This window comes from Gymnoscopelus braueri, assembly GCF_963280865.1.
Source record: "Gymnoscopelus braueri genome assembly, chromosome: 18".
Taxonomy (NCBI): Eukaryota; Metazoa; Chordata; class Actinopteri; order Myctophiformes; family Myctophidae; genus Gymnoscopelus; species Gymnoscopelus braueri.
Genome location: NC_137618.1, coordinates 9781711 through 9809071, shown reverse-complemented (window position 1 = coordinate 9809071; position 27361 = coordinate 9781711). Strand labels below are relative to the sequence as shown.

At 40.6% G+C, this 27361-nt stretch overlaps 2 protein-coding genes across 6 annotated transcripts; both read right to left on the bottom strand.

The window, feature by feature from the left end:
- Window positions 1-149: 149 nt before the first annotated feature.
- On the bottom strand, window positions 150-19228 carry rubcnl (rubicon like autophagy enhancer). Of its 3 annotated transcripts, none has more exons than XM_080456961.1 (17): window positions 19083-19228; window positions 16718-16838; window positions 15365-15841; window positions 14022-14116; window positions 13198-13783; window positions 12165-12210; window positions 11450-11750; window positions 11066-11211; window positions 10322-10386; window positions 9280-9319; window positions 8778-8855; window positions 6999-7119; window positions 5599-5660; window positions 4789-4942; window positions 3526-3616; window positions 2391-2536; window positions 150-1286 (listed from the first exon to the last, which is right to left on the bottom strand). In XM_080456961.1, exons 1-16 carry the CDS (start codon window positions 19083-19085, stop codon window positions 2439-2441), a joined length of 2484 nt encoding a protein of 827 aa, XP_080313087.1. In that variant the 5' UTR covers window positions 19086-19228; the 3' UTR covers window positions 150-1286; window positions 2391-2438. The 3 variants fall into 3 exon arrangements, with proteins under 3 accessions (XP_080313087.1, XP_080313086.1, XP_080313088.1); XM_080456960.1 differs by having other exon boundaries at window positions 2396-2536; XM_080456962.1 differs by having other exon boundaries at window positions 2396-2536; window positions 15365-15826.
- Window positions 19229-19939: 711 nt separating this feature from the next.
- LOC308106081 (protein EOLA1) lies at window positions 19940-25996 on the bottom strand. Of its 3 annotated transcripts, none has more exons than XM_080457088.1 (4): window positions 25847-25996; window positions 24074-24320; window positions 20578-20790; window positions 19940-20503 (listed from the first exon to the last, which is right to left on the bottom strand). In XM_080457088.1, exons 1-3 carry the CDS (start codon window positions 25856-25858, stop codon window positions 20579-20581), a joined length of 471 nt encoding a protein of 156 aa, XP_080313214.1. In that variant the 5' UTR covers window positions 25859-25996; the 3' UTR covers window positions 19940-20503; window position 20578. The 3 variants fall into 3 exon arrangements, with proteins under 3 accessions (XP_080313214.1, XP_080313216.1, XP_080313215.1); XM_080457090.1 differs by having other exon boundaries at window positions 19940-20499; XM_080457089.1 differs by having other exon boundaries at window positions 19940-20495.
- Window positions 25997-27361: the final 1365 nt, after the last annotated feature.

Below are 27361 nucleotides of genomic sequence, written 5' to 3'. Positions count from 1 at the left end.
GATTAGTGGAGTAAAAGTATGATATTTGTCTCTGAGATGTAGTGGAATAGACGTAAAATGATAGAAAATTGGAAATACTCCAGTAAAGTAAAAATACCTCAACTGTACTTGAGTAAATTGTACTTTACACCACTGAGCACAAGCCATTGTATATTTTAATTCCACAGTTAATAAAAGTCATTGATATGGCTTTGATTTTCGATTTGCAGTCACAGAAGAAGCACACAGTGTGAAATCTCTGATAGCTTGGCCAAAGTTGAGTTACTATAAGTGGTTCTCAACCTGTGGGTCGGGGCCCACTGGTGGGCCATGAGAAAGTGGGGCCCCAAATAATTGACAAAAGACTAAGATTTTAGTGATAATTTAATAGATAGATAGATAGATAGATAGATAAAGAAATGAAACCTTGGAAAGTTTTCATTGTGATACCAATAAATTAAAGATACAATTACGATTTTTTGTTTTACCTATTAAGTTGTACAATAGACCACTAGAGGCTGCTGTTGATCTCAAAATGTTGTGCTAATCATCCTGACATTACCTTGATGTCACAATGCAGACACATTATAACAATATTGTAACGAAAACAAATTACTCACGCCGACATAAAAGTTTGAATATTTTAACCATCATGTTCTTGGCAAAGTTTCCTCAGCCAACAGCACATGCTCTGTTGTCCTTTCAAATGCCTGTGAGCACAAAGCATTTCAGCCACGAGTCACTGCATTCTGCTGTGGTGGTTGGGACTGCCAGGTTCACTGTTGCATCCTGTATAGTAGCCCAACAGTTCTTAACCTGTGGGGTCCCCACATGATTTTGGGGAGGTCCCCAGATGACAGTGAAGTGGCAATTTTAAGGACTTTTAAGACCTATTTAATACCTCAAAAAGAAAAAGACCATTACTGCATCAAGAAACCATACTATAAAAACTGGTCAAACATTGGCCAAATTGTCATAATATAAGAAAGAGGCAAAAATTGTGTAAATAGCAGATCTACAAACTCAGCTATTTTAACAATATTTATCTGTGGAACCGAGTCAAACTAAATGCCTCAACTCCTACATTCCAAGTGTTTGTCAGGGTGGGGGGTCCCCAGTTCAAATATGGTTATTTTGGGGTTCGCGGCCTGAAAAGGTTGAGAACCACTGCTGTAGCCTGATGTTCAGAATACACCATACGTTGTATCCTGATGTTTCAGTGCGGCGAACTGAAGCCGTTCAAACTCCCAGGATGCATCACATCATGTTGTCACGTCTTGGACGTTTCCGGCAGGTTGACTTTAGATCTGACAGAACAAATGAAGGTGAAACTCACTGCATGATCAAGCACATTTAACAAAAGGGGTGTAAGTGACTTTTATTGTATTTATTTAGTTTTGTTAAAATAAGTGTTGCATATCTCTACATTCTGATAGTAATCATTACTTAACCTTTGCTTTTATATGAAATATCCGAGACCATTTCCGTTTCATGGAAGATGCTTGTTTGACCACTTCAAATGCTCTAATATTAAAATAATAACCGAAAATAGCCTATACAAGCTCTCAGTGTGTCACATTGAGAGCTTGTAGTTCTTTTAAATTGTGGTGACAGTGCAGTTTGACCACTTGCTCTAATCTTAAAATAATAACCGAAAATAGCTTACCGGTATCTACAAGCTCTCAATGCTTGTAGATAGGCTATTTTCGCTGCGCAACATGATTCCATTTCCAAATTACTTTAAAAGGTAGATATATATTAACAAAAAAAAAATTGTAAAAAGGTTAAAGCACTATTTTCTGATTGCTATAGAGTGTTTGTTCAGTAACAGCGGTCTCCCTGTCTCTCCAGCTATTTAATAAACAGAAAATACATTTTCAGGTAAGTAAGATTTCAGCCAATCAAGAGTATTTCAGCGTCATTTTATAGTGTTCCAGTTACAATTGTGTCTGCTCATGTCTTTGTGTCATCACTTCCAATTTCACTTGTTGTCTCCGCCAGGCCGAAGAGGTGGCTGAGACTATGTTTTGCAATTTTCAGATTTTGTCCAAAAATCACACACATTTGTACACATTATCTCTATAGTCATGTGATCAAGACTGATCCGTCTTGATTTTTTAAATGTCATCCTGATTGGTGAATTTCGAAAATTGCTGGCCCACAATAACCTACCTGACCTGGCGGAGGAGACCTGTGCTCCGAGGAGCACTTTTTCTAGTTTAATCTGTATTCTGGCTGAGTTCTCTATCCTGTTTGGATACAATTGGTATCCCGACCTGAAAATGCATTTTCTGTTTAATAAAGAGATGGAGAGACATGGGAGACTCCTGTTACTGAACACTCTATAGCAACGAGTACTATCAGAATATAGAGCCATTTATCACTTATTTTAACCAAAGAAAATCACTTACCCTACCTGTAAATCAGTGGTGGAGACTGAGAACTTGTTTTTTTGTGAGTCACACCGCCTGCAGTTGTCGTCTTGACTGGATGCGATCACATCGAGGGCAGCAGCTCAGAGCTGTGAAACAGTCTCTGTGAAAGCACGCCTTGCACACTGAAACACAAAGAACGGTTCCATACGCGTTGGTTTTACCCAGTGGTTGGAACAGAAGTACTACCGGTTTTCGTTACTTAAGTAAAAGTGGCAGTACCACAATGTAGAAATACTCTGTTTCCAAGTAAAAGGGCCTGCATTAAAAATGTAACTTTAGTAAAAGTACAACAAGTATTGGCATCAAATTATACTGAATTACCTCCCTTTTTTTATTCCATTCTGCAAGTTGTAGTGTACACACACGTTTCTTGTGTGTGTGTGTGTGTGTGTGTGTGTGTGTGTGTGTGCGTGTGTGTGCGTGTGTGTGTGTGTGTGTGTGTGTGTGTGTGTGTGTGTGTGTGTGTGTGTGTGTGTGTGTGTGTGTGTGTGTGTGTGTGTGTGTGTGTGTGTGTGTGTGTGTGTGTGTGTGTGTACGTGCGCAGAGACAGTAAAAGGGCATGCCACTTCCATATACTGTAAAGTAAATCAAGTCAAAAACAAAATGATGTATTTTTCAAGGTGTATTCAACCACTGTTTTTGCTACTTCTAAACTTGATTCTTTGCTTTCATTTAATGCAGTTTCACTGCCAATGAATCCCATTACATTTCACTGTGCACAGTGGTGGACAAAGTATAGGCTATAGTAAAGTAAATATTCAATATTTACTTTACTGGAGTATTTCCAGTTTTCATTTGAAAATAGCCGATGTACAAGCTCACAATGCGTCGCCATGCGACGCTTTGTGAGCTTGTAGATCTGCGATTTTCAAAAGATTTTATACATTCTGCATAACGAGTACTTTTACTTTTGGTACTTAAAGTACATTTTGATGCTAATACTTTTGTACTTTTACTCGAGTACATTTTTAATTACGGCCTTTTACTTGTAACAGAGTATTTCTACATTGCAGTATTGATACTTTTACTTAAGTAAAAAATGTGAGTACTTCTTCTACCACTGTGCCCACCACACGTGACTTTATTTTTAGAGAGTTGGAGGAAGTGATACCTGGACAGCGTTTGCACGTGTCACTCTGAAAGGAGAAGAGGACGTCCCCCTCTCTGCAGAACTCACAGATGAAACCTCTGGCCAGACACAGCTGCATGGGGGGGGGGGGGGGACACATCACTGACACAGTCAACAGGCAACAGAGTCTAGGGCTGGCACCATTACACATTTAAGTTGACGCTTACTTGCGATTAACGATTGAATTGTGTTTTTGGCCATTGAACACTGGAACTTAATTTCTGCAAAAATGCAGAGAGCAGATATGACCAATAACTTAAATATACATGGTATACAAAATATACAAAAAGACTGACATTTAATAATTTTCAAAATAGTAAAAATAGCTGATCTACAAGCTTACAACGCGTCACGAAGTGACACGTTGTAAGCTTGTAGATCAGCTATTTTTACGATTATGACGATTATGCAAAATAACTGCGATTGACTCAAATAATTGCGATTAGGCGATTATGTAATAATTGTGACAGGCCTAACAGAGTCATGGACATTTAAAGTACAGTATAGAATGTCGGGTGGAAACCTCCAAAACCAAACCAAAACTTGCAGTGGCTCTCAAACCTTTTTCAGGTCAAGGACCCCCAAAGTAATACGTTTTTGGCCACAGACCCCCCATCACAAAATATTTGGTGCCAGGGACCCCCATACAAGATGTGTGTTGTTGTTGTTTTTTCATTACAAAAAATGTTAGAAAATAGCAGATGTACAAGCTCACAACATGTTGCGATGCAACGTGTTGAGAGCTTGTAGATCTGCCATTTTCAAATAGCCAATGTAAGTAGGTTTAAAGTAGTTAAAACTGATTTGGATGTCATATTAACACATTTTGCTGGGGACCCCCTGGGCTGGAACCCCCTCCCAAGGACTCCTGGGGGTCCTCAGATCCCAGTTTGAGAACCACTGTTGTATTGCACTGGTTCTCAACCTGTTTCATGTCAAGGACCCCCAAATTGGTACATATTAGCCCGCAGACCCCCATATGAAAAGATATGGCAGGGACCCCCATATTAATTTCAAGGACCCTCAGTTTTATATGCATCATAGACCCCCATGTGATACCATTTTAAATCTTTGGGACCCCAAACATTCTCAGTGTCACTTTAACTCTGAGAGTGTTCCAGTTGTACTCTCTCAGACTGAGTTACAGACCCACAAGGGTCCATTTGGTTAACTATCAATGATTTTGCTGGGGACCCCCTGGAAACCCCCTCAAGGACCCCTCACTGTTGTACTGCACTACATTACCTCACAGTTGTAGACGTGTGTGGAAGCGCTGCACAGCGCGGCTCTGGCCAGCGGCAGCAGCTGACCTTTCTTGACCCTCAGCAGGTCGTCCATGGAGAAGAGGTGTGGCCTCTGGGTCAGGTGACCAGGAAGCAGTTCAAACTCACTCGTCACTCTGCAGAGGGTGCATAGTAAAGTAAAGTATATTTACTCAGGCTTACTTGAGTATTTATTTTATCCTTCGATACTTTTATACTTCTACTCCACTACACCTAAGAGGCAAATATTAGTGAAAATAGCAGATCTACAAGCTCACAACGTGTGGCATCGCAGTGCGTTGTGAGCTTGTAGATCAGCTATTTTCTAAACATTGTGAATTTGTTTTTATATTATAAAATCAAAGTGAAAGTGGTGAAAGTGTGCCTGTTATTTTTTTTAATTATATTTAACCAATGAAAAGTATTAAGAGTTTGTGACTGAACAATAACTACATTGGAACACAGGTTATTTCTTCCAGACACGCACGCACGCACTTACACTAAAAGTTGTATCCCCACCCCAAACTTAACCTTGCACCAACCCTGAACAGACTAATGTTAAATGTAAGGTTTCCTCTAGGCCTTGGGAAACATACAGACAGACAGACAGACAGACAGACAGACAGACAGACAGACAGACAGACAGACAGACAGACAGACAGACAGACAGACAGACAGACAGACAGACAGACAGACAGACACACACACACACACACACACACACACAGAGTAATGTTTTGAACAAGGTTTCTACCCAAAAGGAACGATATGAAAACTAAAATGTGCCACATACCCGGCAGATAATCTGCACGCTGCCAGCAGCCTCTTGATGCTGATCAGCTGCTGTTGAAGCTCCTGGAAAGAGGACAGAGACATAATCATTCAAATAAACAAGGGATAATCAATGGGGACTGGGGAGCAGGTCATAATTGAGAAATAAACCCTGACAGGGTGATTAGACGCCATGCGAAGGGGTCTTCATCACCCTGAAGGTAGACAACCGTAGGTACGCGTGCCATCATTGACACGGGGAAGGGTAATCACTGGCACAGTGGCATACGTTTGAGGGAGCCCTCATGGACAGGCAAATTTGGTTATGCTTAAAGGAGTAGTTCACCCAAAAAATTACTTATTTTCTATCGATTACACACTCCATAAAGCCTTGAATTCCTGGATTTGTTTTTGTTTTTGTCCCATTCTTAAGCCAAGAATTTCCGGTTTCCAGTAGGACACTCAAAGAATCTCTTTTGAGTCTCTTGGAAATGCAGACGGTAATCTTAATGTTTGGCTTAGGAATGCAACCAAAAACCAAAAACGAAAAAACATGGGGTGTGTAATTGATAGAAATTAAGTCATTTTCTGGGTGAACTACTCCTTTAAGTCTTGAAATGTGTGTCACATATCCAGTGTTAAGCACCACTTTGAGAATACACACTTTGAGTCACAAATGTGTCACTGTCCAGCTATACAGACTCTGAACTCTGATGAATAAGATGGGGTGGAGTCTGGGAGATTGGTGTGGTTATTGAGTCGAATGATCATCACACTTTGCTGATGTGAAATTAATTATTTCTTAAAAATTGTTATTGCAGCTGTGTACAATCAAAATCTGTAGAAAATATTTTATGTTGATGTGGTGTCATAAGTATACACTTGGCACGGTGACTATCTAAGGGGGGAAAGCAAAGGGAAAAAGGCATTTCAAGTCACAAAGGTTGCCAATGCCTGCTATACAGTATTTGTATACATCAGGGGTCTTCAACAGGGGGTCGGGGGTCCCCAGAGATACTGCAGGGGGGCCACCAAATCTTTGTGTGATAGGGACTTAAATTTTTACATTAACCACTTGAACTCTCGCATCCCTATTCTGGGGGGACATTAGCTCAAAACAGCTGATCTACAAGCACACAGCGCGTCGATTTCCGGCGACGTGGTTTAGTGTACAGGGAAAAAAGAGCAGACCAAGTACCGAGCCAAAGGTCAAGTTTACAAAGTATTGAGGGGTTTAAGTGGTTAAATGTCAGAAAACACACATTTAACATGAATCCAATATGTAGTGGGGGTCCCTGCTTCAACTCTCTCTCTCAACTAAGGGGTCCTTGGCCTGAAAAACGTTGAAGATCCCTGGCGTACATAATTCTAACAATAAATAATACACTGATAGTAACCAACAGTGAACAGTGTTCTCCTCACCTTGAACTTGTCCAGTTCTTTCACTCTGCTGTAGAGGGTCTTGCCCACCACCGTCAGATCAAAGACAGGCTGGTGCCAAACGGAATCCAACAGCTGCTTGGAGAAGTTACTCACAGAATACCTGCAATATTTATATTATTACATTGTATAGGTCACTCACAGAATACCTATAATACTTATATTACATTGTTGTTAGGATTTTAACCCATTGAGACCTGGAACGCATTCTGTGTCACTTTTTTGATTTGAGCTAAAAAGCATTATTTTACACTTTGGCTATTCAAAAAATAGCAGATCTACAAGCTCATAGCGCGGCACCGAGTGCTACGAACACTGCGCTACGAGCTTGAAGATCTGCTATTTTAGAAAAAAATTGAAAATGATTGCAAATCTTTGAATATTATATTTTTTAAAGCAAACATTTCTACCTCAAATCTTTGCTTTTGGGGGGATTCTACAAATGTCTTTTTTTTTTTTTTTTTCTAACTTATGTTGCTATAATCAGAGATTCTCAAACTGTTTCATGTCAAGGACCCCCAAAATGATATGTATTTGTCCGCGGACCCGTTTCAGGGACCCCCCCAGAAGCAAAGATTTGAGTTAAAATGTTCGCTTTAAAACAATATATATTCTAAAGATTTGCACATATTTTCAAGATTTTTCTAAAATAGCAGATCTACAAGCTCGTAGCGCGGCACTCGGTGCTTATATATCTGCTATTTTTGAATAGCCAAAGTGTAAAATAATGCTTTTTTAGCTCAAATCAAAAAGTGACGCAGATGCGTCCCAGGGTCTTAATGGGTTAACCTATGCTTTGTTGTTTCGTGACATAACATAAGATTGATACAGTAATGTGATTGGCAACAGTCGTTTTTATGTTTTTTTCTGTAAATAAATGCCCTATGATACTACAGTTTTGGACATATGAGGTCTACACCCGACAGCAACGATATGTAGGAAATAATGTGCATGTTTCTGCCCCACTGAGCTGTCAGGATATTAGTAGTAATAGTAGCTGTAGTAAAACACATTAGTAATAGTAGTAGTATAGTATCAGGAGTACTATTAGTTAGGGCTGCACAATAAAACATACAAAACCCTTGTTGAATATTGCGACGACGACATGACTCGCGATAAGTAAAACAATATCGCAGTGTATACATTTTGGACGTCGTTCTACCCTGGGTTTAGTGCTAACATAGAACCCAGACAAGGAAAAGCCTACTGTATGCACACACTGAAGAAAAGGGTAATGGATTACTACGTATTTACATTACAACAACATGGCTGTAGCCAAAAACAGCTGCTATTGGCAATGAATATAATTATACCACCCAACTTATCAATACAGTTTCTCACGGCTCTGCTTAAAAAAATTTCTTCTAATCTAAACAAAGACATCCTTTATAAGTGGATTGTTGAAATGAATATAAACCCAAAAACAAGTTAAGTAATTAGCAGGGTGATTGGCCAAATGTATTGATAATCAGAGTTAATACTTTGGAGGTAAATACACAATTTATTGCCGTTCAAGAAGCAGTGTTTTTCTATTATGCATATTGTGCATGTTACTGCAATGACAATAAATGTCAAATGTATTGTGCAGCCCTACTAGTAGCTGTAGTAACATAAGTAGTACTGATAGTACAATGGAAATAAGTCCTGGACTTAATTGTGTCATATCCTCAAATAGTTTTAAATTGTGTTATGACTTTTCAAATAAACTAAAAGCTGTAGTACTGTTAGTAGAGGTAATAGTAGTAGGACTATTGGCAGTACCTGCTAAAGTCCCAGTGGGTCAGAACTCGGGCAGGGATAACAGCTTCAGAACCAGCATGGCAGCAGTCACAGAAGTACCTCTCAATGGAACGATAAATACAGTTTGACTTTAATATGTGTGCCATTCATACAGTGGGTCATCTAAGAATTTACTTTTAAGATTAGTTCATGTCAGCCTCTTTAAAGCAAGCAGGTTGTCTGTCTCTTGATTAAAAAAACACAGATTTTATGTTTTATTTTATGTAAATACTGTATCTCACATATACACATCATACATTAAACCACAGACTTTAGGGGGAAAGAAGAACAGAACCTATGAATAAGGGCTTTATTAGCACGATCACCATTGATCTTTTGAAGTTTGATTAGCTCATGTTCACATATCACTAGCAATAAACTTTAAAAAACACTTATCTTAATAATTAAAAAAATTATATAATTCAGATCTGATATTTTTGCCAAATGATATGCTAGATGCTAGGGTTCATGTGTCTAAACATACTTGCCAAGGTAGTCACAATAGCGTAACTTCTTGATGTACCCTGAGACGAAGAGAGAGGCATTGTGGGAGATGTGGTTAATGGTCAGGAAAGAGACAGCTTGTGATTTATAATAAAGTCAGAGAATAAATCCTGGTTTTGTTCTGTGGCTTCAAGGCATTGGATAAGACACGCACATACGGTATTCAATTAACAATGACACAAGAATCAACAGCTACTGTATGACTAATAATGGCAGACATTTTGCAGAAGACAAGTCCGCTCACATTTCAAAACAAGCTCTTTTTTTGTTCCATAAAAAAAAAGTTGTTCCAGGTAGTGGCAATAACTGTAAAATACTGTAAACAGTGATGTTCATGGCAGGATTCATTGAAACTAGTTGGAACTCTAAATGAAGGTGTCAGTAACATGACAAGCTAACCGAGCTAGATTCATGTGGTTACCCTTTTCAAATTTCACAATGGTCAAAACCCATGATGTAATCCTGACCATTGATCAATCCCATCCACAGCACAGTAAAATGACTTTAGGCTAATTTGGGTCCATTCTTACACTCTGAGGGTCACACTAACATTTACACTGTAACAACATTTACGGTGTGGTCATCTACACCCGTGGTTCTCAAACATTTTCACGACAAGGACCCCCAAATTAATATGCATCTGGCCAAAGACCCCCCATCTAAAAATATTTGTTTAAGATTTTTTGAATGTGACTGTGCAACCATGACTACAGATACCATTGTCTGCGAGGACTGTTCACTAAAATAAACAGCTTTAATTTGAGGAACAATTTTCTTCGTCACTGTCTTCATAATGCCAATGGTCAATGCCTGTGTAGTTCAGATCAATTGGTCAAACCACTGAGGATAAAACGCAGTTCCAGACAACCTCAAGTATATAAGGTTAAAGTGGTTAAAATGATTGTGATTCTATGTTAACAATTTTGTTCTGGGGACCCCCTGCAATCCCTTCAAGGACCCCCGGGGGTCCCCAGACCCCACTTTGAGAACCACTGATATGAAATGATATCAATTGTACTCACGGGGTTCTATCTCTGTTCCACAGCCTGCACACAGGAAGTGCTGAGAGGTCACGACCTCACTGCGTCTGAGGGATCATGTGACAACAGGAAACTGACTCAGCCGCTGAGCGAACTGAACCAGTTCAAAGGTCAAAAGTAAACAACTGTACATACAGTGCCTCAGAGTTTCTCAAACTTTTTCATGTCAAGGACACCCAAATTAATTAATCAATGTATTTGGCCAAGGACCCCATCTGAAAATAGTGTGTGCCAAGGAACAAAATATTTTTTGAAAATAGCAGTTCTACAAGCTCAAAACGTGTCACATCACAAAGTGTTTGCGAGTTTGTAGATTTACTATTTTCAAGTAGCCGATGTATGGTGGTTATGGTGGTTAAACTGGTCTTGATTCTGTATTAACACATTTTGTCGGGGACCCATGGGCTGGGGGTCTCCGGACCTTAGTTTGAGATCCACTGCAGTACATAACTCTCCAGCAGTAACTCTCAACCTGTTAACCACCTATGCCTTATGTACTTAATGTTACGACAAATAGATAAACTGAAGATGTCATTATTTTTTCTTTAAATCTTTTGAAAAAAAAATATATTTTTGAATCTCTTTTATGTTTTCAGTTTCGCCTATAATGCCCCAAATATGGATGCCTGTGTGTGTGTGTGTGTGTGTGTGTGTGTGTGTGTGTGTGTGTGTGTGTGTGTGTGTGTGTGTGTGTGTGTGTGTGTGTGTGTGTGTGTGTGTCTCTACCTGTGTGATGGATGGACAGTGTACTGTATAGTGAATTGTGGTGGGGTCCAGTCCCATGTTCCTCTCATCCTGGTCCTCAGGGTGATCTCCTCACTCAGACTGCCCCTCCCCCCTCCGCTCACCACCTCACCACCAGTACCTGGCAACTGGAGACAATCACATCCTCGCGCTGGTCACTTAACTCTGAAAGACTCGCACACCACAACAAAACAATGTCAAAGGTATTGTTTTTACATGCTCATTGCTCACACACGTAAAGTGCTCAAAAAGATGCTTTCTGTGGACAAGGCCTCAATTAGAGATGCACAAAATGTTTTACTCAAACAGTACTCAAATAAATATACTCTGTTAATGTCCATCCCTGAGTAAAGCTGACGTTCTGACCTGCAGCAGTGAGGTGCGTAGGCTGTGTCGGCCACGTTGCAGAACCCCCTCCGATGGAAACCAGTTTCTCCGGAACACCAACACCAGCTGCTGTGCCAGACGCTCCACGGCGCTGTGCATCATGGGAGACTCCACGCCGCTGTGCATCATGGGACACTCCACGCCGCTATGCATCATGGGACACTCCACGCCGCTATGCATCATGGGACACTCCACGCCGCTATGCATCATGGGACACTCCACGCCGCTATGCATCATGGGACACTCCACGCCGCTATGCATCATGGGACAGAGCAGGGACCTATAAACCCAGGTAAAGTAATGCAAGACATGTATTGTTGAGGTCTTGTCCTGGGTACGATTTAACCACTATTCTGGGCTGGGGGGGGGGGGAGTTCGGCAAAAATAGCCGATCTACAAGCTCACAGTGCGTCGCTTTTGCTTGGAGGATGATGACGGAGGATGATGGCGAAAAAGTGTCAGGGACACTGTTATGTCACATCCTGTTTATTGGGCAAACGTTTCGCTGTAAAATCTGTTCTTACTCTACACTGGTGACTCAACCGAGAGTTGACCCTTTCTTTCACAATAATATTGTATTAGTGATTGTATTTGAGGGCATCCTAATGACCACAAAACAGACAGACAAACAGACAGACAGATAGATATATAAATTAATAGTTATTGTTTGGTTTGATTGTTGTGACTTCCTTACTCTGTGAGGGAGGCTCTGCTCATCAGTGTTTTGTCCACTCCACAATCTGAAAAACAAATGTAGTATTGTTCAGGAATTTGAATCAGAGTTCCTGTTTTTGCATTTGACTTTCATAAACATTTAGCCGACACTCTTATCCAGAGCAATGTATGATAAATGCCAAACACAGTACAATATTGGCCCGTGTTCGGGGGACGGAAGCTGGGGCAGGGAGGGTGATATTTGTCACTTTACTCCTACGGGCTGGGGCGGCACCTGTCAGCAGTGAGTATTGGGCGAGAGAAGTAGGATGGAGGCTATACGTCCTCCAGGTGGGGGCTCCTCACAGGTAGGTGAGCCAGTAGGATAAAACAGCAGTGACAACACACAACTGTGTGCGGGGAGGAATTAATGGGCAGAACGACTACATTCGGGAGAAAAAGGGGTAAAAATCAACAAAAAAAGAACAAAAAATATGCTAAACAGCGGCTTTGTATAAAGCACCCAGGAGTAAATTCATACTATTACAGTAATATAGAGTGAACAGGTAAACAGGACTGTGAGTTTGAGGTTAATCAGTATTTTTACAAGGAAGGGAAACGTTCCTTAAGAATGTATGAAAATCGTGTTGGAAACCAAAACAAAATTTGAGATTTACTCACGACCCCAAAAAATGGGTCCACGACGCGACCCCTGCTTTCCCACCGGATCGTAGTAACTTCAACTTGGTGATGACCCTAGTCACTGCGTCGCTTTGTGTTCTTCTAGTAGTAGTAGTTGTGAATTAGCTAGACACAATTAACTAGACATTTAGACTGGCAAGTTCCTTTATCCTCATAAGCGCTAATGCACCCAACTGTTTTTTGCCAGGTTTTATTTTTGTTGTTTCTCATAAGCGTGCGTCCGTTGTTCTTCAACAACCCAGCCGTCTGCCCAAGCCCGGTGGCAAAAGCGGTTGTGCGTCCACGACCCATTGTTTGGGGAAATACTGTTCTACTTTAGACAGATACCTTTATTGATACCGGTATAAATAAAATGTATAAAAAGTAAGTACCTTCAAAGCCACTGTCAGTGGAGAGGACTGCAGAGAGGGTCTTCGTTTGGAGCGCAACACAATGACTTCCTGCTTCATCCACTTCCTGTTCCTGTCCGTGCGGATGTGTTTTCATGTCCGCCACACAGCGCTGTGTGTTTGCGTGTGAGCCAGCCTCAGACTCCTGTGTGAGTCTGTCTCTCCGTGTGCTGTCGTCATCGTCTCGTCTCAAGTCGTCTTTCTCGTGTATTAGTGTGTATGTGTCCGCGTCGTGGCTCTGCACCTGTGCGTCTACCTCTGGTCTCTGTCCGTCTTCGTGCGTGTGCGTCTCTGCCGTGCAGCGTTGTGTGTGTTGGCATAACGGTACGTCCTCTGCGGTGCAGTGTGTCTGTTCACATGCGTCTGCGTCCGACGCCTCTGTGTGTCGACGTGTGTCCATCTCTGTGCTCTTTCCGTGGTTGTGAGTGTGTATGTGTTGACTGTGTTCTGCGGGGTTGTGTGCGTCTGTATCGCTGGCTGTGGACATCCACTGGCTGAGGGTCAGGGTCCATTTCACCCTCTCCAGGACTTCCAGCACCAAGTCGACCACAATGAAATGGGCATTTTCCTAGACACACACACACACACACACACACACACACACACACACGTTTGCATTACTATACTATATGAGGACCTCAATGATAATAGCTGAAAATGTCCGAACAATAGCAGATCTGTAGATTTGTTGGGCTACTTTTTGGTGTGTGACGTATAAAATAGGGAAAAATCGAACCCCAACTCCTGAGGCTAATCTCTAAATATCTACTGTTTAACACCAACATCAACCTGAATCTTTACCATACCTTCTCCAGCTCACAGCTGGCTCTGAAGATGTCTGTGGAGCCCTCTGTGATGTCACTGCATCCGTCCTCCTGGTGGGACCATGGCGGAGGTGTCACTGGTACAAAACAAAATGACAGACAGTCACAAACCCACTGGACCAGTGGAAACACATCTAATACAAGAATACACACGCCATGTTTTTAGTGCATTTTTTCTTAACCCATTAAGACCTGAGGCCAATTCTGCAAATGCCTTCTAAACCAGTAGTTCTTTCACGAAGTGACGCGCTGTGGGCTTGTATATCTGATATTTTTTTGAATAGCCAACGCTAAAATCTAAAACGAACACAGATGCTTTCCCGGTTTTAATGGGCTAACAATATGTATTTATTTATTTGCTTATTACCCCCGTTTCTGCCCAATTTAGTCGCATTTTTGGGTGTTGTCGCTGCTGTTGTATACTACTGGCTCACCTGCCAGTGAGGAGCCCCCACCGGGAGGACGTAGAGCCTTCTTCGTCCTACTCCTCCCGCCCAACACTCCCCACTGACAGGTGCCGCCCCCCAGCCTGTAGGAGTACTTGCAGTGACAAATATCACCCTCCCCACCCGGCTTCCCTCGCCCTGAACACGGACCCATTGTGTTTGTAGATGCTCGATAAAGCCGGATACATACCCTGTTTGATGCCTAGAAAGTTAATGCTCCCCTTTTGCTAAAGAAAATATAACAAATCTGAGTTTCTGAGCCAAAAGCGCAATAATCTTTTCAGAACTTTGAAGCGAGTCATTCGTCAATGATTGTGCAAAGTACATGTGTAAAACATTCAGTGGTGGAAAAAGTACTCAAATTCTTTACTTAAGTAAAAGTACCAATACTGCAAAATAAAAATACTCTGTTACAAGTAAAAGTCCAGAATTCCAAATTTACTTGAGCAAAAGTACAAAAGTATTGGCATCAAAATGTACTTAAAGTACCAAAAGTAAAAGTACTAAAATGTTTGAAAATAGCAGATCTACAAGCTCACAACGCGTCGCTTCGCGACGCGTTGTGAGCTTGTAGATCGGCTATTTTCAAATAGCCTATGTATAAAACAGGGCTAAAGTGGTTAATGTATGTTTCATAATATCAAAATGTATATCTGAAAAGTAACTAGTAACTAATGTTCTCAAATAATTGTAGTGGAGTTTTTACAAGTACAATATTTGCCTCTGAGATGTAGTGGAGTAGAAGTAAAAGTATTGGAAATTGGAAATACTCAAGTAAAGTACAAATACCTAAAAATTGTACTTAAGTACAGTACTTAAGTAAATGTACTTAGTTACTTTCCACCACTGAACATTTGACCTTCAGGTCATCCTCATTACCGTCGTGGCTGTGAGGACTTGTGTCTTCATGACTAATGAGTCTCTGCTTATGATCTTCCTCCTCCTCCTCCTCCTCCTCCTCATCTTTCTTAGTGTCATCGTTAGAAGAAACACTGTGTGTTAGTCTGAAGGCCTGCCTCAGGGGAGCGCTGTCGGACGGTGATTCAGACTGAGCACGAGAGCGCCTCACGGTCCTGTAACGGGTACGTCTGGAGATAGAAGGCCGAGGGGGCTGATGGGATAGCGTGGCGTCGCCCGGTCCTCCAGGGGGCTGATGGGATAGCGTGGCGTCGCCCGGTCCTCCAGGGGGCTGATGGGATAGCGTGGCGTCGCCCGGTCCTCCAGGGGGCTGATGGGATAGCGTGGTGTCGCCCTGTCCTCCAGGGGTTTCCGACACGGACGAGGGGAGGAGAGGGATCAGTTGTGGACTGTCACACTGTTGATGAGGACTGGAAATATCTTCTGTTGGAAGAGAGACTGAGAGAGAGACACACAGATAGTGAGAGAGAGACAGAAATACAGGACACACACACACACACACACACACACACACACACACACACACACACACACACACACACACACACACACACACACACACACACACACACACACACACACACACACACACACACACACACACACACACACACACACACACAATGTTAAAGAATGAGGTACATCTCATCATAGTTAAATGTAGCTGAACCGGTTAAACACTGATTTTAAAGGTACAGTAGGCAGGGTAAGTGGTTTTCTTTGGTCAAAGCTCTATATTCTGATAGTATTCATTGCTATAGAGTGTTTGTTCAGAAACAGGAGTCTCCATGTCTCTCCAGCTCTTCAATAAACAGCAAATGCATTTTCAGGTCAGGATACCAATTTTATCCAATCAGGATAGAGAACTCAGTCAGGATACAGATTAGTCTAGTCAGTGAAATTGGTAGTGGTGACACAAAGAAATGAGCTGAATAAATTGGAACTGGAAAGCTATAAAAAATAAATCTGAGAAATGTTGTCACCTAACTTAAAATGTATTTTCTGCTTATTATAGAGATGGGTGACTGAACAAACCCCCTATGACTGAACACCCTATAGCAATGATTACTATCAGAATATAATGCTTTAACCAAAATTTTGGTTTTGATTCAAACTGGCCTATAATAACCTAAACCTATATTGGACAAAAAAAATTAAATGTTCCGAACTTTTCAGAAACAGCAAAAAAATATTAGATCTACAAGCTCACAACGCGTCGCGTCGAACTAGTACATCGGCAATTTTCGCTGTTCGTAGTGTGACAAAGTTCAACCCATTTCGTTCCGTACTGTTCTTGTGGTGTCACCTTCGTACCGGTTTTGGTCAGAGGAGCCGCGGTTGTAAGTTCCGACTCTGGAACACCTTCCAGTTCCACACTCCAGGCGGCATAACCGGTCCTATGGAGAGGGGCCGGTACCGTTCTGAAACGCTCCATCTGAAGAGACAAGGAGGGAAGACAATGAGGAGTACGGAGGAAGAGGAGGGGAGAGGAAGACAGGGAAAGAAAGAGAATAAGGGGTAGTCAGAGAGAGAGAGAGAGAGAGAAAGAGAAAGAAAGAGAGAGGAGATTGCGATAAGGTTTATGATGACAGATTGACTACTAACTTCCTGTGCATGCAACCTCCTTGAGTCACAGCTGTACACAACACCCAAACCAGTGGTGGAATGTAACTAAATACATACTCAAGTTACAAGTACTGTACTTAAGTACAATCTTTAGCTATTTTTACTTTACTGGAGTACTTCCAATTTTACTTCTACTCTACTTCCCTGAAGAAGACCTTGCGTGGTCGAAATGTTGGTTTCCAAATAAATCCTGCATCGTGGCTACGAGTGTGAGGCCTTTTTCTTTACTTTCATATTTATTTACCAAGGTCAGCAGCACCTCACCAATACTGGTGTGTGCCCTCCTCCCTTTTGTTTGTACTCTACTGAAGCAAACATGAACAAAAGGTCCCTTCTACTCTACTACATCTCAAAAGCAAACATTGTACTTTTACTTTACAAAAACTTTAGTTAAGCGTGACTTTGTAGATTTAGATTATTACTACAAAACCACTTCAGACCTAAATATATACTTTTGTGATTTGAAAATAGCCGATCTACAAGCTCACAATGCGTCACTTTGCGACGTGTTGTGAGCTTATAGATCTGCTATTTTCAAAGGATTTCTTATACATTTCATGCATTTGAAAACTTGTGAAATGGTACCTTCTGCATAATGAGTACTTTTACTTTTGGTACTTTTAAGTACATTTTGGTGCCAATGCTTTTGTACTTTTACTCAAGACATTTTTAATACAGAACTTGTACTTGTAACAGACTATTTCTACGATAGCGTATTGATACTCTTACTTAAGGTAAAAATGTGAGTAGGCTACTTCCATCACTGACCCAACCAAGCTACTACGCTGAAGGGAAAATGACAGTCCAGTTTGTCGAACATGGATTAAAGCAAAATGTTATCTCATGACGTTTGTATGACCAAGTCCTAATTTGTGATTCGTGAAACGTTGTGAAAGGAGCCCGCCCCACACACATACACACACACACACACACACACAAGAGCTGATTCTTAAACTATTAACAATTAACCGGACGTTTCGGCCCACAGGCCTTCCTCAGCGTGTATATATACACGCTGAGGAAGGCGGTGGGTTATGAGCTGCTGCTGGGGGCGATAAGACCTTAATAAATAAACAAGATCCTAAATGGATGAAAGTGAACGCTGGTATTCCTTTCTAAGAAACCGGTTCTGCCTGAACCGTGCACCCGATACACATGTACTTCCAACTACTCGTCTGATGAGCGCTTGCTTCTTTCTCTTTCAATAGTTCTCTTTCAAACTTGTTTGAAAGTGAACTATCCCTTTAAACTGAGTTTAAGAGTGAGCTGGACAGAGGTGAATGACTAATCACAGCTTCCTGTGTGGATAGAAGATTCAAATGTTCATTTTGATTAGTAAAGAAAACAGTGTAATAATTCATAATCCCCCTTTTCTACCTTTTATTCCTATAATTTTGTTCTTAATTAACACATTTTTACCAAAGTTGTTTTTATTTTGTTTCTGTTCTGTAAAGCGACTTTGAGTAGCGCTATATAAATTGTGTATTATTATAATTATTATTATTAATGAACCACTTCAGCCTGGCATCCCTACTTTGGGCATGTCATTATAGGCAAGAATCTTTTTTAAAAAATGAATAAGGTAAAATAACAGCTCTACAAGCTTGTTATAAGCAAACTCATAAAAAAAAAATAGGGCTTGAGTATTTAACTTGCTTTGTAAACATATTTACAATATAGGTAAATAAGTATTGCTGTACAAAATTCACGTCACAAGAAGAAGTAATTCACTCACACTATCATATCGTCAGGTGGAAACATGTCCAAAACTGTTACTTGCGGGACATTCAAAAATAGAACAAATAGCAGATCTACAAGCTCAAAACGAGCTTGAGCTTTCGAGCTTGCAGAGCTTTTGTGTGACCATTGTAGTACGATCAAGTAGGGCATTAATTTACACAAAAAGTTAAAATATAGAGATAAGAGGTTTCTGCTTTTATAAGCACAATAAAATAATCAATTGACTATACAATATATAAACACATAATAAATTAAATGAGCAGCTCACTATACATCTTAAAAAACACATAACAAAATAAATCAGTTCACTCACCATGTTTAGGGCCCCAGAAGCAGTATATACGCTGGTTGTTGTAAAACGTTAGTCCTCCTAATAATAATATACAACTTATGGAGAGAGAAAGAGGAGTTTGTCCAGAAGCACTTCCTCTATTTAATGTCACATTCTGCTTTCTGTGGTTGAGCAGAGAAAACAGCTTTTTCTTGGGGGAGGGGGGGGGCGGGGGGCCTTAACAAGAGGACCCCTGGGATGAACACAGTAAAAACATATCCTGACAATTGAAAAACGATTGAGCGCTTTGTTAAAGGCAGACGGGTTAGACGCGGCTGTTTTTGGGTGGTGGATTTTTGGGTTACCAAAACAGTGAAAATACTAAAATACAGCGAGTGGGCAGTGTGTTTCTGCAGGTAAACAAAACCCCACTTCTCCAGTGGCTGATGACTGCTGGTATAGAGGCATATGATGGGTAAAAAAATAACATTCTGTGAAAATAACAGTAGAAAGTTCTGGGCATGTCATAGTAGATGAACATTCTGTGAAAATAACAGTAGAAAGTTCTGGGCATGTCATAGTAGATGAACATTCTGTGAAAATAACAGTAGAAAGTTCTGGGCATGTCATAGTAGATGAACATTCTGTGAAAATAAGCAGATCTACAGTATACTACACAAGCTCACATCGGCTATTTTCAAATAGGGCTTACTGTAAGTGTTTCAACTGCTCATCTTTCTAGCTGGGACCCTGGAAACCCCTCAAAAACCCTTTAAGGTCCCCCAGACCCCATTTTGAGAACGCTGTGGTGGACAGGAACTCTATCCCTGTACCACCCATACACTCCAGTTCAATAACTTCAATTTTACATAAAAAACCTTCCGTTAGAAAACACCAGATTGGAAAATATTACATTTATTGGACTGGATCTTTAACCTTTTCTTTTCAACAAAGACACTTCACATGATGAAATTGTAAATAGCACATAATACACACTATATATACACACGTGTGTAGTTACGATAAGAAAATCTGTCAGAAAAAGGAGCATTTGTTTTTCAGGAACCGACATATTTTCCAATCGTACTGTAACATATACACACACAATAAACCGTAAATAACGGTTAAGTAGATCTGTATTCAGTAACAGGGGTCTTGTCCGCCTCTCTCGCTTTTTAGTGAACAGAAAATACATTTTCAGATCGGGATATCAATTTCAGCCAACCAGGACAAAGAATTCTTACAATTGGAACAATGAATCGGAAGCTGATAAATGGGTTCTCTCTCCTGATTGGATACAATTTGTAACCCACCTGAACACACGTTTTCTGTTTCATAAAAAAAAACACTCTATAGAAATGATTTAAATGTTTAACAAATAACTTTTTGTTTTAAATAAAAACAAATATAAATTACACCACCTTTAATTGTGCGTGTGTGTGTGTGTGTGTGTGTGTGTGTGTGTGTGTGTGTGTGTGTGTGTGTGTGTGTGTGTGTGTGTGTGTGTGTGTGTGTGTGTGTGTGTGTGTGTGTGTATATCAGTCAGTCAGTAGGTGTGTTGGTATGTCTACAGTCCAGAGGTCCTTGTGTCCTCTGCTGTACACCGGGGCCGTCAGCCATCGGGGATTGGACAGACGGGTCAGGTGCTTCTCTTCTAGGCCAATCAAAACGGCAGATCTCTCCAGGGCCAATAGCTCCTCCTCCGGCAGTGAGGCGGGGCACTGCCAAGTCCGGCCCACATCCACCAGGCCTTTAATGAGACGGAACACAAATACACAACACTGTTTCTCCGATAGTTCGCCGTTTCCCAGGATAAACTGTTACAAACAAACAGCAGGTTTACACACGTTTGACGTTAAGGAGAGCAGTGTCTGTAGCCATGGGCAGATTGTGAGAAATGTTGCCCCTGAACACGGATTTGTAAAAGGTTAATTGAAGCAACAGTGGAGCTGAGTAGGTAGAGAGGCCAGCTGGTAAACAGAAGGTCACCAAGGTTCATGTCAAGGACCCCAATGTGAAAAGGTTTCTTGCCATGGACCCCCAGAAGAGAAGATTTGTGTTAAAATGTTTGCTTTTTTAAAAGAAATATTTGCAAAAAAAATCACGATTTCTCAAAATAGCAAATGAGCGCTATGAGCGCTATGAGCTTGTAAATCTGCTATTTTTGAATAGCCAAAGTATAAAATATGGTAAAGTGGTTAAAATGATTGTGATGCTATGTTAACAAATTTTGCTGGGGACTCCCTGGTACCCCCACAAGGACCCCTGGGGGTCCCTGGACCCCACTTTATGAAACAATGCTCTAAATCCCCTTTTCCACCAAAAGAACATAGTTTCTAGAACTGGTTCCGTTCTAGATTCTTGGAAACTTGGTGCCTTCACGGAACCGAAACAGTTTTTAAGGCATTGTCCAATGCCAGCTTAGCAACCGTTGTTAGCCTGGCATAGGTCTGGCAAGCTTTCGTCACCTGCCATAGCTGTCAATGTTATATCGCCCGCACACACACAATCATTTGCAACATAACAGCAAGAATAGGAATACCATGATAACCTAATGGTGACTATGAATCACGTACCCAAACCTGTTGGAGGCTGCTTTTCCCAAGCTGAAATCTGCACTTAAACTGCAAGGCTTCATGGCTGTGTTGTTGAACACATACACAGCTTAACATCGGGAAAGTTACACGACTCACTCGCCCAGGTGGTGTCAATAATAGGCTACTAATCACTGTAATCGTAACAAAATTCAGAATAACAGCGCTGCCCGTTTCGGATTCCGCTCGTTAAAGTATATTAATTCATTTGTTCGTCTATTTATTAACTGCTACTGCAGTCCCTGCGGTACATGAAAACTCCTGTTACAGTCAAGGATCACCTTCAACCTGGTGTTTGCACTTTCTCCATTTACGGTCCGTACATCTATATAAACGTTCAGATTTTAAATATAAAGTGCTTACCCCATGGCCACGGATGTTACAATTATGCACGGGACTCTCAAAAGTACCCGTATATTCTGTATTGTTCAATGAAAAGCATTTTAATCCGATCAGTGGCCATTTTCTCATAATGTATTCGAGTGCAATACACCTACCAGCCGATAGGGTCACTCAGTTGAAAGCATATGGAGAAAATGGCCACCGATCAGATTAAAATGCTTTTTATTGAACAATACGGATGATACAGGTACTTCTGAGAGTCAGTATATACATGTAACATCCGTGGCCACGGGATAAGCACTTTATATTTGAAATATGAACGTTTATGTAGATGTACGGGCCATAAATGGAGAAAGTGCAAACACCAGGTTGAAGTTCATCCATGACGGTCGTGACAGTCGACCGTCGTGTATCCACTCCCTCTAACATTTCCCATGTTTTTAGTTTATTGAAATAATGTCATGCACATTTGTCCAGTGCATAGCCTACTGCAGGCCTTGTTGACTAGATTTAGAAGAGATTTTGAAGCTCTTGCTCCTGAAATGATCGATTATTTTTAAGGGGAAAAGCCATCATTTAACATGCAAGTCAATGGGTGAGAAGCAGAGATTGCCAGGTGCTGCCAGGCCTGGGTGTGACTAACTTCGCACCACCAGTCACAGAGTGGAGTGGGTGGGGCTTAGCGAAGGGTCCATTGCACAGCTGAATGGTTAGAGAGCCCGCCTGGGGAGCAGGAGTCCCCAGATGCCCTGGGTTCGATTCCAGGCCTGGCCAGCAATGTGTTTAATATGACTATTATGATTATTATTACGGTAAGAGTGTCCATTTCACAGGGGAAGTTACAGTTTCCCTTTTCTTTTTGCTTTTTTTCTGTTTATATCACATCTGCATCTTCCAACCTGTAGAATAGTGACACGCCCAATTTGGTTCCCAGTTCAGGGCAAGAAAAAACGAGTATTTTTTGGTTCCAGTTCTGAACCAACTTTTAGGGTTCTTAACCAATTCACTTTCAGTGGAAACACTCTGAACTGGATCAAAATTAGGCGGGAAAAAATAACGGAACAGGTTCAACCCCGGTGGAAAAGGGGCCTCAGTGTCCCTGAGCAAGTCACTTAAACCCTAACTGCTCCCCGAGGCGCTACCCCTGTAGTGCCCACCGCTCCTGATACTAAATGCAGATACCACATTTCACTGAATGCAAATACCGCAAAGGAGCGCAGATTAAATTATTATTGTTATTATAGTTCACAGAACTTCACACAAAGGCTCTGGCTTAGGGGGCCCCTGAGAACTCCACCCCTGATGCACACACACACATTTGTTTTTGCCGTTTTTAACCGTAAAGCTCCTTACACACCGGAGGCGATTATTTCATGCGAATAATACGTTTTTTTTTTAAACCTTATAAAGTCAATGCAAGCTTCCATGGAGCGAAAAAGCGAAGCGAAAAAGCATCTTTTAATTATTCGGGACGAGTCCGAATGTAGCATATATTCGCATAATCACCGGTGTGTAATGACCTTAAGCCTAATGCCGAACAATAGCAGATCTACAAGCTCACAACGTGTCTCGCTGCGACACCTTGCAGATCGGCTATTTTCCGGTTTGTGACATCGCTGCAAAACTAAGTATAAAATAGGAAAACTAAGGAAAACCCTAAACCTGACCTCTAAACTGTCTTAATCCTAAACCCAACCTGAATCTTTTTCTAATTGTAAACGTGTCTCTAAAAGATATTTTTCAACCATAAATGAACCATTTTCTTCTGAGGACCAGGAAAATTGTCCTCACAACGTCTATATCTCATATTCTACAGTACTTGTGGGGACATTTGGTCTAGTATAGTAATATATTATATGATTAACTGCCTTTTTTGCTTTTATTTTAATGTTGTTTTATGCTTTTCCTTTTCTTTTTTGCTTTATTGTTAGATTAGTTGTACATTTTCTGTAGTTGTATTCTTGCTCTATAAAGCACTTTGAGCTGCATTTCATGTCATGAAAGGTGCTATACAAATAAAGTTTTTTATTATTATCAATACAAACACACACACACACACACACACACAGGGGTCAGTTTAGGGTGCGTTAGTTTTACCTGCCACCACGCCGCGGCCGAACCTCTCCCCGGAGTCCAACATTTCCTGTATGTGGGCGTGGTCCATGCCCAGAGCGTCAGTCATCAGCCTCCTCCAGTCGTCCTGCTCCCAGTCCCTCTGGGCCACGTGCACGGCCAGCGTGCCGTTCTCCACGCCGCTCAGCAGCGGCCTCCAGCGCGTCTCCACCGTCTTCACTCCGTTCAGAACTAAACCGGCGTACGGCTGACGAAACGACAAACACGGAACCTGAAAAAAACACATTTTTATTAAAGGTTTTTAACCAACAGGACATGATTAACCCATTAAGACCGGGAAAGCATCTGTCATTTTAGATTTTAACCACTTTAACCATTAACTTATACTTTGGGCTATTCAAAAATAGCAGCTATTCAAGCTCATAGCGCGGCATCGAGTGCCGCGCTATGAGCTTGTAGATCTGCTATTTTTCTGAGAAAATCATGAAGGTTTTTGTACAAATCTTTGAATAGATATATTTTTAAAGCGAACATTTTTAACTCAAATCTTTGCTTGTGGAGATTCTACTAAATGTCTTCTAAATCAGCTAATCAGTGAGTGGTTCTCAAACTTTTTCATGTCAAGGGCCCCCAAAATGATGAAATGACCGCAGACCCCAAAATCTCAAAATATGTTGTTCTAGGGACCCCCAGAAGCACAGATCTGAGTGTACATTTTGGGGGGGGAAATTACATTGAGGTGCCCACTCTTCCTGTATCCAGTGGTGTAAGTAACTAAGTACATTTACTCAAGTACTGTACTGAGCAATTATTATTTTACTGGTGTATTTCCAATTTTCAGTACTTTTACTTCTACTTTACTTCTACATCTCAGAGGCAAATATTGTACTTTGCCTCCACTAGAAATATTTGAAAACTTTAGTTGTTACTTTGTAGATTTTGATTATTATTACAAAACATACATAACCCACTTCGCCCTACATACATTTCGGCCAATTAAAAATAGCCGATCTACAAGCTCACTATGTGTCGCCATGGGAGGTATTGTGAGCTTGTAGATTTGCTATTTTCAAAAGATTTTTTATACATTTTGAAAGATTGAAAAAGGGACATTATGCATAATGAGTACTTTCTACTTTTGGTAGTACATTTTGATACCAATACTTTTGTACTTTAACAATTAACAAAAAAAAGTATTCGGGCATTTTACTTGTAACAGAGTATTTCTATATTGCAGTATTGATACTTTTACTTAAGTAAAAAAAAATACTTTTTCCACCACTGCATAAGACCATTTTCCTTGTTTTTTTGGGGGTTTTTTTACATTTTGGGGGGAAAAATTACATTGAGGCGCCCACTCTTTCTGTATACATTATAATATATTACATTAATAAGACTATACTGCCCCTACAGAGCCAAAGTGCAGTAACTACGAAAATAAATCACTGACACTAATTGTATATCTGTTCTTGAGGTAATTGTTTATCCCCAAAAATCACAAAGGCTAATTTGATCTTTGGCATACACACACAAATAAGTCAGTATATATGTCCAAAAACTAGCTCTGGTCCATATAGCCTTAGAAGGAGATAACTCCTACTAAGGCTATGGACCAGAGCTATCCAAAAACGTAGTTACTGCACTTTGGCTAATAGTTCAGGTTCATATCTTATTGACAAACTAAACGTGTTATGTTTGTTTACTTTAGTCATATGGAACTCCGTTCCGCGAGGTGTCGCTGGAACGATTGATCGTAAATTAGATAGGTTTAGCGTTAAAATGTAACAAAAGTCTCACCTGGATGAACATTTAGTGGGTTTAAAGGCTTAAAGGTCACATGTGTGACATTTAAGGATGTTTGATTCAGTCCCAGATGTTCTATGGAAGGATTAAAGGAACCAGAACCAAAACAAACAACAAGCTGAAGCCGCTTTGTTTTGACTTCACTTCCTGGAGTTCCGCAGTGATGGGTCGCCCCCTGGTGGAAAGGGATAGAAACAACCCCCCATAGACTGTAAAAAAGAAAAGAACAACCATAAAGAAAACTATTCACTGGTTTATTGTATGAACTGAAAACACATTGTGGAAAACAAGTGAACTAGCGTATGTTTAAAATACGACTGAGTTTAAAACAATCCTGATATTATACTATTTATATCAGGAGGAGGAATTATTAGCCATGGTTCACATGACGCTCGTCTGTCACGAGCGTCATGGAGCAACTTGTTCCTGGTTTTGGCACTTTTTCCATTTACAACCCGTACATCTACATAAACGTTCAAATTTCAAATATAAAGTGCTGACCCTACGACCATAAATGTATCAAGTTGAAACGCTTAAGTTTAAAGGTAGGGTAAGTGATATTTTTTGGTTAAAACAAAAAGTATTTTGTTAAAAGGTTAAAATACTATATTCTGATAGTAATCATTGCTATAGATAGAGTGTTTGTTCAGTAACAGATGTCTCCCTGTCTCTCCAGCTCTTTAATAAACAGAAAATACATTTTTCGGTAGGTGTCAAAATCTCAGCCAATCAGGAGAAAGTACCCATTTTTAAGCTTAATTTGTATAGTGTTCCAGTTAAAATTTTGTCTGCTCATTTCTTAGTGTCATCACTTCCAATTTCACTTGTTTAATCTATATCCTGATTGAGTTCTCTGTCCTGGTTGGATAAAATTGGAAATGAAACTACAAAAAAAAAAAAAAACTACAAAATACATTTTCTGTTTTATAAAGAGCTGGAGAGACATGGAGACTTTTTATATGGACAGGACACTCTATAGTAACGAGCACTATCAGAACATAGACCCATTTTGCAATTATTTGAATAATTGCAAATCACTTACCCTACCTTTAAGTACTTGTATTCTCCGTATTGTTCAACAAATAGCATTTTAATCCGATTGGCGGTCATTTTTTTATAGAGCTATAATGTATCAGAGTGCAATACACCTACCAACCAATAGGGTCACGTAGTTGAAAGTATATGAAGGAAATGTTGATAAAATGGCTACTAATCGGATTAAAATGCTTTTTTTGAACAATACGGAAGATGCGGGCACTTAGACCCAAGCGTTTCAACTTTTTACATCTATGTCCGTAAATTCAACACTTTATATTTGAAATTTGAACGTTTATGTAGATGTATGGGTTGTAAATAAAGAAGATGCCAAAACCAGGTACAAGTTGCTCCATGACTGTCATGTTTCAGGGCCAGAGGAATCATATTCTCCGAGTTCGACTGAGTGTACTGAGCTGACGTGTTCCGTGTTCGAGTGCTCCTCCTGCCTGTGAACAACAGAGCATGCGCGTT

Excerpts from the sequence above, each read along its gene's own strand:
- LOC308106081 (XM_080457088.1), bottom strand. Across the intron at positions 20,791-24,073 it reads CGGCCGCGGCGTGGTGGCAG|GCCTGGTGGATGTGGGCCGG; the intron begins GTAAAACTAACG and ends GTCTCATTAAAG.
- rubcnl (XM_080456961.1), bottom strand. Across the intron at positions 10,387-11,065 it reads ACTGTCCATCCATCACACAG|ACGCAGTGAGGTCGTGACCT; the intron begins GTAGAGACACAC and ends ATGATCCCTCAG. Across the intron at positions 4,943-5,598 it reads GCGTGCAGATTATCTGCCGG|AGTGACGAGTGAGTTTGAAC; the intron begins GTATGTGGCACA and ends CACCCTCTGCAG.